Source organism: Saccostrea cucullata, unplaced genomic scaffold (genome assembly GCF_032062105.1).
Source record: "Saccostrea cucullata isolate Sc308-1 unplaced genomic scaffold, CSIRO_AGI_Scuc_v1 ctg3865, whole genome shotgun sequence".
Taxonomy (NCBI): Eukaryota; Metazoa; Mollusca; class Bivalvia; order Ostreida; family Ostreidae; genus Saccostrea; species Saccostrea cuccullata.
Genome location: NW_026937281.1, coordinates 48752 through 62500, shown reverse-complemented (window position 1 = coordinate 62500; position 13749 = coordinate 48752). Strand labels below are relative to the sequence as shown.

The 13749-nt window shown below is 33.1% G+C and overlaps 1 protein-coding gene across 5 annotated transcripts in view; it reads left to right on the top strand.

Annotated features, from left to right (window-relative positions):
* Nucleotides 1-13670, top strand: part of LOC134247694 (solute carrier family 2, facilitated glucose transporter member 12-like) — a 26370-nt gene extending 12700 nt beyond the window's left edge. For 2 of the 5 annotated variants that reach the window (XM_062730025.1, XM_062730026.1), the window contains exons 3-15: nt 4439-4654; nt 5054-5170; nt 8191-8297; nt 8668-8751; nt 8919-9022; nt 9391-9499; nt 9730-9822; nt 10001-10087; nt 10410-10520; nt 10848-11262; nt 11489-11611; nt 11880-12012; nt 12192-13666. In XM_062730025.1, coding sequence (XP_062586009.1) covers nt 4439-4654; nt 5054-5170; nt 8191-8297; nt 8668-8751; nt 8919-9022; nt 9391-9499; nt 9730-9822; nt 10001-10087; nt 10410-10520; nt 10848-11262; nt 11489-11611; nt 11880-12012; nt 12192-12321 — 1829 coding nt within the window. In that variant the 3' untranslated portion in view covers nt 12322-13666. Of the gene's footprint in view, nt 1-4438; nt 4655-5053; nt 5171-8190; nt 8298-8667; nt 8752-8918; nt 9023-9390; nt 9500-9729; nt 9823-10000; nt 10088-10409; nt 10521-10847; nt 11270-11488; nt 11612-11879; nt 12013-12191 lie in introns of those variants that run through there. The other 3 variants (XM_062730024.1, XM_062730027.1, XM_062730028.1) reach the window with 3 other exon arrangements.
* Nucleotides 13671-13749: the final 79 nt, after the last annotated feature.

Here is a 13749-nt window from a genome sequence, read left to right as displayed (position 1 = left end):
AAAGACGTTCAAATTTATGGCTTTGTTAATGCAAGAAAATGGCAGAAATCTACATCATTGCAACGGTAAAAGGAAATAAGCAACATTTAGATGAATACCCATATTGTGGTTTATACAAACAATACATGCATATCTACCTACGAGCTTGGGCTATCAGGTTAACCCTTAAAGGTCCTTGGACACAGATCTGAAGTTAATATTTTCTGTATAATATCACGAATTATATATTTTAATAGCATTTCACACAAAAATTGATAAAAAATCTTATTTCTTTTAAAAGTTATTAAAACTTCAAATTTTTTGGCGGTTTGATTGACACATTCCTGCACTTTCACAAAAATAAATTTGGCTTATTGATAAGATACTCTGCATCCATGAATAAACTGTATGTTTCTCTTGTAGAGTTCTATCCTTTTCTTCTTTGGATGTATGTATGGGTAAGATGAAGAAGTACGCAATATTCAAGTCGGCCAACATGTATTTTTATTAGGGATGTCAACGAGTACCCGGTTAACCGGGTACTCGATCGAACGTCCGAGTATCGAATACTAAAATCGGTACTCGGTTACTCGGATGTATATTTTTGAATATTTCTTAGCTTATCTATTAATGCATCAAACAATCTGTTTTTAAACGTAAAATACTCATTGCACTTGTACATACAGTAATTAGGGTTTCCTTCTCCTCTAAATGACTGTTATCGCCCGTGGCAGTGTTTATACAGTAATTATCGTGACCAAGCGCCTGTTACCTGGCTTTTCTCACCTTCGGTTATCTTCTACCCTTATTTAATTATTTGCTTTATTTGTTTTCACTGAACATCGTTTAAGTTTCGGTTATGATTAAATAAATTAGACAATTTTGTCAAGTCTCATAGAAGCCGTAAATTCTCGGGGAAAAGAGACAGATGATATTACACGTGCGATTGTTGATATGGTTGTGTTAGATTACATGCCAATACATGTACAAATGGTTGAAGACAAAGACTTAAAAAAAAACTTATGTCCATCTTTGCACCAAACTACAAAATACCGTACCGTTATACTATAAAATCTAGGATCGAAAAGTATACGAAAATCGTAAATCCGCTCTGTTAGAACTTGCTCAAGTTCAAGTCAAACTGTACGACTGATACCTGGACGTCAAACGCAACAGTTACATTACAATTAGGCCAAAAAAAATAATAGTCTTGTTTCCTGCTACCAGCTTGAAAAAAAAATAGGGTAGGTAGGTAGGGAAATTATTTTATTTTTATTTTTTATTTTATTTTTTTCTGGCAGTGTTTCTTTGGATATGTTCTATTACAACATCAAATTAAACATGCCACAGGTCAATATTGCCTTTTAAATTTGAATTTCATGTCTTTTGATGCACAACTCAAGTGGTATTTTAAGAAAGTCCTTATTTAAAACATAGAATTTTATGAAATTCCACTGGAATATATATTTTTTTTCAGTTTTCGAACATGAAATTCCAAAATTCCTGATTTTTTTTCCCAAAAACTAAAAAAAAACTTTAGGGTCGGCTGCAAAAAAATAGGGTAGGTCGGGTAGCAGGAAACAAGACTATTTTTATTTTTGGCCTTACGGAGTAGATTTTTTTAAAACAAAAACACCGTGAACCACTAACGATTTTATTTTTTTGTGTTTATCTGATTAATAAATTGAACTTAAAAAAATGTTGTATTAAATTTAGTCGGGCACGAAGTGCTAATCATTGTTACAACAAAAATGCATTAACAGGTAAACCTCCTATCAGAGCATGTGGTTTTATTTCTATAATAATTTACAATGTTTTACATTCATCAATTTACTTGTTCATATTTATTTACACTTTTACCGAGTACCCGGGTACTCGATCGGAAAAACGTCCGAGTAACCGAGTATTAAAAATTGACCGATTTTACATCCCTAATTTTTATGTTCGATAAATCCATGATCTTGAAACATAGAGCGTTTTGATCATTAATTTTTTTTCTCCGTATTTTGTGCAGATTTGTACCGTACTAGTTTTGCTAATTTTGCACAAAACTCCCCATAGATGTACATGTATGTATGTACATGTAGGCATGTACAATGCGACTTTTGCAGGGGAAAATATTATTGAAATTGTTTTAGTTTGTTAAATGTTTATATCAAATTACGTGTAATTTGAAATGCATAAAAATATTCATTTTATAATGCAATTTAACAGAAGGAAAAAAGAGTATTATTTTCCAAGGTAGATGTGAAATCATAAAATGTTGGTAAATAAATGTCTGGGAAATAATATTGAAGGTTAAAATAAAATTATTAAAATGAAAATTTTTATTCTGTTCTCAGTTTAAAGGGCTTAATAAGCACCCGAGACTGCGTTACAGCTTGATTCGGCGATTTTATAAATGACCGACATCATGTTGCTATCAGGAATCCAAAACTTTAAAGTCACCACTTCACCTTATTTTAAAAGTGTTCAAACAATTTGTATTAATTTGTAACAATTTGTATTACTTATAACATTTTAGTGATGTATCATGTTTGCCAGTTTCACATTTGATGCAATGGGTTTACACTTTAACATCAGCAAACGGATTATGAATACATAACAGTGCCAATCGACAATCCTCGGCTGACTCCGCTACGCTCCGTAATGTGCGAGGTACGAGTCATCCGAGGAACTCCGAGTGTAACAGTGCAGCAAAAAACGGAATGTTTCATTTTTTCCCCGCTGAAAATGTCGATAAACATATGTCCAATCTGTTTTATTCTCAATCATAAAATATCTTAGAAAGTGGGACTATAACTTAGAATGTAAGCGAGCATCCGTACTGTGACGACTAAATTTGCTCGAAGTCTCCAAAGAGATAGAGCAGACACAGGAGAAGGGAAGGGGGGGGTCTACATTTTGCATACAAAATGAAAAGGTGATAAACGCCTAAAAAATAAATTGAGAAACTTGAAAGTCCTTTCTTCAAAATGAACATTTTAAATCAACAGCTAGAAACTAGTTCCGGAAGAAGTGATCAAGTCAAATAGATTATACTCTGTGTCGTATCTATAGAGAATAACATTTTTTATTTAAACTTCACCATTTACCGAAAATCTAGGAAAGCTATCAAAGATTATGTACAGTTCTTACTACTTGCACAGAAAAGTGAAACAAAGAGCAATGCATTTTTCTAACTTACATCATCTACCGTGACTACGGAAGTGAAAAGATGTAAGTATGTACTTCTGCACTTTAATTATGGTTATAACGCGGTATTTGATTGTATAAAAAATAACTATTTATTGCATTATAAATTGGGCTACCTATGTCACAATCAATTGCGTAAAAAACATCGATCCGCCTGATGTAAAATTTCAATTGAACTGTTGAAGTGATTTTGATGAAAATCTATTTTGTTCATACATTGAATGAATTTTAACTTACAATTAAATTATAAGGAATAAAAAAAACTATCCAATTTACATAAACGGTATAAACTGGGTTGGAATAACTTACATTTTTTAAAATATAAACCGCAGCGTTAGCTGCTCACGTATAAATTGGATAGCTAAGAGAGGTCAATTTTTACTGCATCACTATTTTAAAAAAATACCTTTTCTAGACAGTAGTTTAATGCTCCTGTTTAATTTTTCTGGCATGTACATCAGGATGAAAAAGCAGGAAATTAGCAGTTTAAATAAAAGAAAACTATTTTCAAGAACTAAGTCTTGTTTGTTTTACCTTTTAAGATGAACCGACTAAAATCTTTACAAAACATCCAAATTATTGCGTCATTCCGGAATTTTCTCATCCAATTGACAATTTTTTTTTTAATTTTAGAATATGCCTTCAATAATTGACCCACCTACCGACGCATTTTTATTAAAACTGAATAGAGAGAGGGCAAACAAAATTCATTTTAAAAACGGCCTTGCGGAAATTTTTCTAACCACCACTGGACATCTTAAAAAAATGCACACTTAATAATTGTGAAAAACATAGCTCACACAGACCCTTGACGGAGAATAACTTCTTAAAGAATACACTACATCAAACCACACCCAAGAATATTTCTTAGCATATAAATAAAACAAGGTACCCTTGTTCTGCTGGGGAGAGTTTTTTTTGGAGGGGCCGTTTTAACGTCGCTTTTACCTTGTTGACTTTAGACGCGTCTTTTGACGTTACGTCATAATAGAGATAAGGGAGGTTTTTGCTTGGCGCGTCACATATATACTTTGTTGTTGATTCTGATCATATATTATCTCATCCATTCTCATCTTTAACACTGGCCTTACCTATCTTTAAGTTATTATTAAAAGAGATTTTATAGTCTGCAAAGGTGACTTAGGTGAGGGCAGGAACAGTGCAATCATTTTTATAATAAAACAAATCAAAACTACTGGTACATTTTCTGAATACTGAGTAGACTTTTAAAATGTACCAAACAAAAATGTGTTATTTTTTTCAGAGGTTCTTCTCAGCAAAGTATCTGCTGCAGACAATTCTGACTCAGATGACCACAGTGCTGTGAATTCCACTAAAATAGAATTACAGGAGTGTCACCTACAGACAGCCCCAGTAGAGGATGATGGGATACCATCCAAGTCTACCTGTGGCTCCATCTATGTGGTCTTTGCCTCAATCATGGCCTCTTTGGGAGGAGTGTTATTTGGATATGACATAGGTAGTGTGTGTAGTGACAAATCAAGATAATTAAAAACAAGGAGGCGTGAACTGATTTAAAAAAAAAACAAAAATACATTTGTCTCAGGACCTACTGATTAGTATACCGTATGTGTACTTATATTGGCATACTCAAAATTAGGGCGTAATCTTAAATTAGTGCCACACATGTCCATTCCATGTATTGAATTTACCGTATAAATAATTTCCTAGTGGTTTATTAAATTAGTGAATTGATGTCTTCACCAAAGCAGCTAAAATATGAAACCCACTTTTTAAAGTACACTGTGATACAGCATTTATCTTCCTCTTTTGTATCCATTTCTCTCATTTGGTCAACCCACAATTTACTCGCTGTACCTGCCTTGTTGTTCAATAGGCTTTGTTTTCTCGCTGACAGGGATAATCTCTGGAGCAGTGTTACAGCTGAGGGATGACTTCTGTCTGTCCTGCTCCTTCCAGGAGATGGTCATCAGTGCCATGTTAATGGGAGCTGTCGCAGGATCACTTATTGGAGGTAAGGTCATCAGTGCCATGTTAATGGGAGCTGGTGTGGGATCACTTATTGGAAGTAAGGTCATATGTGCTTTATTAACGGGAGCTAATGCGAGATTGGATATTGGAGGTAAGGCTATGTCACCAGGGCTATGTAAATGGGAGCTGTAGTGGGAACAATTATTGGAAGTAAAAAAAGATCATCTATGCCATGTTAATGGGAGCTATAGTGGAATCACTTATTGGAAGTAAGGTTATTAGTGTCATGTTAATGGGAGCTATTGCTGGATCACTTATTGGAGGTAAGGTTAGGTCATCAGTGCTTTGTTAATGGGAGCTATAGTGGAATCACTTATTGCAGGTAAGGTCATCAGTGCCATGTTAATGGGATCTATAGAAGGATCACTTGTAAGAAGTAAGATTAGAGATACATCCCCCCCCCCCTGGCTATGAAATGATGTCCCATCATTTTACAATGGAATCAACCACTTTCTGTATCAAATCCGGAGAAGTAGCTTTCAAAACATCCGAGCAGATTAAGTTTGTGATTAATTGCAATTTTTCCTTACCTGCATCATTAACCTCTCTCTGACTCATGACATATGACTCTTGCCATTTTGGTTTCTTCCTCACTCTAGCTGACCTACGTAAACCAGTTTCCTCCTTACCTCCCTGGGCCACAACCTCAGGTTTTAGATTTGGTAATTTTGTAAACCAGGGGTCATGAGTTCGATCCTAACTTGGGGCTCCAAATGTAAACCTTGATTGTGTATGGAAATAAAACAACACCTGTTTGAAGTTCAGCAGGTTATATTGTATGATTTCAAATCCTGTCATACATGATAAATATGATATTCATAATAATAGGCCCTGCAAAACAATGTACAAAACCTCAGTAATGTATATAATAATCAATTAAGTGTTCATATTATAATAGAAAACACTAATCATAAAATAGTCTCTCACTGATTAATACATATCTGAACGCATTAACTCAATATCGTTATAGTTTTAACACTCAAAAATTTAATTCATAAAGTGATCTCCACTGAACCTATTTAATTATGAAAGTTTAGTAATAAAATAAAACAATTATTTACACTTACATTTACAAATAGTATTTAACAAATGACTTACCAAAATTATGGAATTTAGGCTCTCCAAATTATCAGGAAATTTTATTAAGTGCTGTGCTATACTAAGAGAATTAAACATGCAAGTTTTTAACTACTGGAAAAATATAGAAATGCAGAAATCTCATCCTGAAACAATGCTCAAACATGAAAGATAAAAACTAAACAAAAAGTCAAACATACCATGACGGAAAATCCAAAGTCCACTAAAGTAAACTGATATCTATAGAACACAACCTGCTGGTACCACAGCACGGAAAGAGAGTGGTCACACCCCAAATAAATTCAAAACCTGTCTATGGTCACTAGTCATGTGATATTTATAAACCAATCGCTCAGCAGAGTTTTGGCGGAAAAATAATTAATAATTCAACAAAATTGTATAATAAATCAACACAGACACTTTTAATAATTGTAATTTTATATATTTGTAAAACTTTTATTTACCTACCTATATATCATAATTATAAATGCATAAAAATAAAAACACAATTTTAAAGTTATATATACTGTAAATCTGGAAATTTTAACGTCGATTTATTTCTGCGAATTTGGGTCGAAAAGCTATTGATTAATTTTTACGCTTCAAAATTTTGCGAATTGTCACTGGCGCTAAAAATAAAAATCACTTAAGATTTTCATATCAGTTTATGTTTCAATTAAGTATGCACAGTTAGAATACCACAAATATACTCGCAACGTGGCAAGAAATTGCAGAATCGCTCTGAAACAATTTTGAAGATAAAAATACAAAAGGATTTGCACTGAAAATGACTTCTAAATTAATTATAACTAACCTTTTAGAGGTTGTGTATGTCTTTTAACCTAAAATATAATCCAAATAAAGACAAAAATATAACTAAATTTTCTCAACGTTTGGTTTTTTTCTCACATAAAATTTACTCGCCGTGTTTACATTTGGAGCTCTCTAGTTAAAGCCCTGAGCTAGAGTTATCGCCCGTGTTGATACATGGTTGGATAAAATAATTGGTCTCTCTTTCTTGACAAAATAATTAAAAAGGGACACACGGTCTCAGTGCTTGTCAAACCATCGGACGATATTTCATATAATGAGGGCAATTTACACGCACAGGTATTTAGCTTGTAGTTACATTAGTATAATAAACAGGTTTCTTTTTGAAAATGACCAGTGCTTACCGACGCCTATTCACTGAGTTAAAAATAGACTCCAACTTTCAGAGAAAAAAAATTCTTTACATGTTGATTTCGGCCATTCCAAGTTTTTTCCCTGTTTAGCGTCCACCCATCTTTCAACAAAAGACACACAAGTCAAAAAAATAAAACATATTTTATAGTAATAAGAATGAAGTAATTCAAAAGAATTATTTCATTTATTTATTTTTCAGAAAGAAAATTATTTTCTTCAGCAAAATCAAGGTATTAAATACTGAAACTATTCCAGTAATGAAATATTATACAAATATTTAAAGACATTGCTGGAAATCACAAATTTTGACCTGAATAATTAATTTTCAGACTCCTGATTCTGTTTGTTTTTTCTGACATGGAATGTCAAAAACCAAGGCGCACGCGGATGCTAAACATAGAAAAAACTTGGAATGGCCTTATTTTTAAGAAAAATATTTTTGCGAATGCATTGCACGCGCAAATTTGCTTAAAATTTATCTACAGTAAAAATTTCCAGATTTACGGTATACGAAATTCTGCTATGCTACATATGGAGCAAAGTTTGAATTTTATTGATGTGTAATGATTGCCTAAAAAGTTTCCATTTCCTCTAGCATCATTATGAGCACTTGTTTTATAAGTAAGAAATATTAACTGCAAATGTATATCATGCATGAAAGTAAGAAAAGATTTTTGATCAATATCTACAAAGGTTTGTTGAAGCAGTCTGTTTCCAGTATACTAATTTATTTGGTTTCAGGTGTTTTAATTGACAAATTTGGCAGACGACTGACCATTATTGTAAATACAGTAGTGTTTTTGGTTGGAGCCCTTGTTTTAGGATTTTCACCAAATTACCCTTCACTGGTAAGTAGGATTTATGATTCCTGTTAAACTACTGATTTTCGTAATCACTTCCTATTGCGTAGATAGTTTCTTCCATAGGTACCTCTCTGTTGAAGGTACATAGTTCTTGCCAAAATACCCCTCCCTGTAAAGGCTTTTTTAAGTTCTTCACTCGGATGGATTGAATATCAATTAAACTCAATCATAATCCTTCCAAAACATAATTCCTTGATGCTTTCTTGTTTTTTCCTTCTGCATTTTACACATTTCTCCAGTATTGAGCTAACTCCCTTATATCTTCCCCTTGCACATTGCATTGTCTATGTTTGATATGCTGTAGTAGATACTTCCTGTTTGATATTAACTTTTCTATTGTGATGATATTTAACAGATTGTTGGCCGTCTTCTATTAGGATTTGCTGTTTCTCTATCAGCCACAGGAGAATGCATCTACATCTCAGAAATCGCACCCCCTGTAAGTCAGAAGTATTTTATATGTGCTCTGTGATCACTGTATTTCTATTCAATCAAATTTGTCAGTTTTATAACCTCAGGTGATGATAAATTGGTAGTATCTTAAAATATGTAGTTTTAGAATGCATAGCTCGTGTTCTTGTTATAAGAAATTCTTCTTATTTTCAGAAAAAGAGAGGACAGTTAGTATCATTGAATGAGCTCGGGATCACACTTGGACTTCTACTGGCGTATCTAGTCAACTACTTATTTATCAACGTCACAGAGGGATGGTAAGAGGATTCTGTCTTGTCACGTGTGATTTTAAGGAAATTTATGCATACACATGTTCATAAATACATATTCATTTTTATTCAAAGTAGTACTCAAAAGTAATTCATTCATTTTGACAATTTATGTTGAATTTATAGAATTTAACAAAAATTATGTGACGTAAGTCTTATTACAAGTACAAGGCACAATTAGTACCCATGGGTATTCCAACAAATTGTTTAAAGATCTGATCTCCAAAATCTACATAGATTCCAAAAATTTATCTTTAAGATGTTGTGTTGTTATTACTAATACTGTCAGATACAAGAGAGCACAATTTTAAAAGATATTTGATTTCATGAATTTTAAATATATTTCTTTTATTCAGGCGGTACATGTTTGGTCTATCAGCCATTCCTGCAGCAATACAAGGAGTGGGGATGTTTTTCCTCCTTAGAAGTCCTCGATACCTCATCCTCACTGGCAAAGATGCAGAGGCAAGTACCTGGAGTTGCTTTCTTGCTTCTTACTGACAATCATGCAGAGGGGGTGGATGGAGTTACTAATGTTTTATGAAGGAATTTAGGATTTTTTTTTTTGAGAAATTTTTCTGTATTGTTCAATTGGATTTTAGCTACATGTTCTTTTATAATCAATTTTTTCCCCCAATTACTGCTATCTTGTGATCATTTGGTCACGAAGGTAAACAGTATGTTGTGTTTGACAGGCGGAGGATGTGTTATTAAAACTGAGGGATGGGAAGAAAATACAAGTGCATCGCGAATTAGAAAAGATAAAATCATCCATTAGCAATGAAAAGGTAGGGAACATTAGTTTTTACCCAACGTATATAAAAATTATTGATTTAAACATTTTATTGAAAATTCTTTTTTTTTCTTTGTAAAGTGCAAATTTATTTTTGAAGAGTTTCATTACATAATGTTTATTTTCAGATTTTCTGATTTCTTGTAAATCTTGTTATATTTTTTTCCTGACAGGAACACACCTGTATGGATGTCTTCAGCTCTAGTGACAACATGAGAGGCCGGATGTTCATTGGAGCAGGGCTAGTTTTCTTTCAGCAGGTACTGAAGCGGAAATCTTGTGGATGAGATTGTATCGATATAATTAACATTTTATCATTACTCTGTAAACAGATTACCAGGGGGTATTGTAAAAGACCTTTTTTGTGCATCCCCAATGTATTGTCTCTGAACAGAGCTTGACCATTAAGTCCATCTTTGATACAAAAGCATTAGGTGACCAAAGGAACAAGCTATTTATTAATGGGTCCAAGTTATTACATCTCCATATTATCAATGTTACAGACAATATAAAGAAAACTACCAGCATGAGAGCTTTTACTTCATTCTATCTCTAACGTAATTCAGATACTTTAATTTTCAGTGTACGGGGCAGCCCAATGTTTTATACTATGCCCCCACTATTTTTGAAGGAATTGGGTTTGAATCAGACTCAGCAGCCACATTAGCCACTGTAGGACTCGGCTGTGTCAAGGTGAGTATGGAAGTCCAGAAGTGCCACTTCTAGTTCAGTGATCTTACATATCTAATTTTCATGAAGAAAATCAATTTATGGTCAGTTTTCGTTCATTACACGATACATTGGCAATCTGATTAACTCTGAGGGCCTCGTGTATCAACAATAAAAAAAACAAAGGAGCGGATCGAGGATATGATTTTAATCAGACTGGATACATTGGATATATAAATTCAAATACATGCATGTAGGTAAAAAGGAAAAATAATTTTAACTGATTCATGTATCATGTTTTATCAAAACAATGCTTTGAGGTGTTTAAATGTAGTAATAATTCTGTTCTAGGTGGTGATGACTGTGATAACATTGTGTTGTGTTGACAAGTGGGGCCGTCGCCGATTCCTTTTGGCGGGCGCCACATTAATGGGTGTGTCCCTCCTCCTCCTGGGGATCATCTCTCATTTAAATGACCACATTTATGGATCTAATCCTTGCCAGGAAAGTGTTCAGTGTTTAGAAGCATTAACTGAAGCCAATCGGAACATCTCGGTATTTTACACTACAACCCCCCAAATGTTCTCTATAAACGATTCTTACACATTATCCGAGGCAGACTGGCTGTCTTACATTATGGATAACTATACTGCTACAACAACGGAGGAACCTCATGTACACATCCATGGATCTACCATAGGCAAAATAGCAGCCTTCACGGCTCTCATGTTATATGTGGCTGCTTTTGGATTCAGTTTTGGTCCAGGTAATTAGTAGATTGTTTTATTGGTTTGTATTTTGTGCTTCAGCAATTAGAGTTGTCTTGATTGTATAGGAACAAGTAAAATAACAGCATTTATAGCAGTATTTGCACGAGATGCTCAAAAAGATATACCAGTGTGTATATGCATTTTGTCTAGGTTTAAGCTTACAAGTGTGTATATTTGTGTGATATTTTAATTCAGTGCTAATATTAATTGTTTAATTTGTAGTGTCTTGGTTAATCCTGAGTGAAATCTTCCCAGCTTCAGTGAGAGGGAGGGCCATTTCTCTTGCCACTGTGCTCAACTGGGGAACCAACCTTATTGTCTCACTCACTTTTCTGGATATCCTTGGTAGGTTTAAAAGATTTTGAACATCACAATTTTCTTTACAACATATTTGAGTTTTTATAGGCCAGAATTTTTGTTAAAAAATTGTTCTATCTTTTATTCAAATTTAGGGTCAGAACAAATTTACAGCATATTTGAGTTTTGATAGGCCAGAGTTTTTGCTAAAAAAATTGTCCCTTCTTTTATTCAAATTTAGGGTTGGAAAAAAATCTGAAACTTTTGAAATAATGTTTTCTTATCAGGTACTCTGTATATATTTTTTTATTTGTAGAAAACATTGGTGTATCCTGGACGTTTGTGATGTTTAGTGCTGTCTGTGCTCTGTCTGTGATCTTTATCTTCTTTGCTGTACCAGAAACCAGAGGGAAGTCCCTGGAACAAATTTCTAAAGAACTCAATAACCGGTATGCGGTGATGAATGCAGAGGGAATCTTACAGAAAATTTTCGAATCTATGCTGAATTTTCAAAATCTATTTTCCATTTTTTCATAATGGTTAAAAGTATTTAGAGTCAGGTCATATTCATAAGGAAGTTACTGACCACCAAGTTAAAGGGGGATAACTTGTGTTTTGTGTTTTACAGATCTCTCAAGTCAGGAATCCGAGCCTACTGTAAAAGACTTAACTGTTGTCAGCCATTGTACAACTCTCCTGTGAAGTCTCCTAACTACCACAGGGTACTAAGTACCGATTCCTTCAATGAAATCTCCTGATTGTGTGACTGAAACTTTCAAAAATAAATGGCTTGTACATGACTAAGAACACCCCAAATTAATAAGCACACTTAATAAAAGTAGTGTTACTGCAGGGTAAAATTTTTATTTGCTTTATGATTATTGCAGCTCAGCTTAGCTAGAATTTTCTTTTACACTAGACTTTATCCTGTTTTTTATTAGGAGTAAATACTCTAAAGCACATATCTACATGAGTTCATGCTTTTGTTTGTAACTTTATACGGTATAATATGTTTCATTTTTAGTGGTCAGAAACCAGACAAGCTTATGCAATGGTAAAGTGTCCATTGTCTACATGGGTAAAAAAAAAAATTTCATAATGCTACTCCTCCTACAGTTTTGATCCGATTTCAAGAAAACTTGATACACTGGATTACACTAGTATATAATTCTGTTTATTTCTTGGAAGCGTTGCCATATGAAATTCTTAAAAACGATATTCTTTCCATGGTTATTTAAGATTTCAATAAAATTTCGAATTTCATCTAGAAAATCATTCTGTTTATCTGTCTCATTTCAATAAATTTTAACAGTGTTACCTTGTGGAAATTTTAGTGAAATTCTATCAAAACAATACTACTCTGACAGGATTATTAGTGTTGTAGACTCTTAAAGTAAGTACTTATGCAGACTAAACAAAGATACATAACACTGTAGATTTTTTTAAAAAAATTCTGATTGCATTGCCATGGTTACTTATTGCAATAGAAAGTGTACTTTGGTTCCCATAGTTGAGTTCAAATCCAAATGTTACTTTTTTCTTCCTTTGTGATGGTGCAAACCAGTAGAGTTAGTCTCGTCGGGGATTTCTGTTTTTCATAATTTGATAATTTGCATAATATACAATTCATTTGACATATAATTTTTCATCATATCAGATATTAAGAGTTGTGATAGAGCATTTTTGTGAGATTGTAGTATTTAAAAAGTGCTAACCTGTAGATTATATTGAATATTGTAGATTATATTGGAATTTATACATGTATTGAATATTGAACAAAAAGTATTAACCATTCATTGAAGGATCCATGGAGGTAGTGAATTGGATTTTTGCTCTATGATTATAGTGTACACCTGTATTAATTCTATGAATTAACTTTATCTGTCTGATTATTGAATTATTTTAATACATACATTGATTTTCTTTAATAATGCATGAAATTCACATGGCTGTTTATTTCATTCCAAAAATTATTGTTTATTGTTTTATTAGAAATGGGAATTGTTTTTTGTTTCTGAACATAGCAGTAGTTGATCTATGTTTACAACTTTATATTGACTTTAAAAATCTATTCTTGACACAAATGATCAAATTTACATGTGCTTGTTAATATTATACAATGTATTACACATTTTTGTATAGCTCACCTGAGCCGAAGGCTCAAGTGAGCTTTTCTGATCACATTT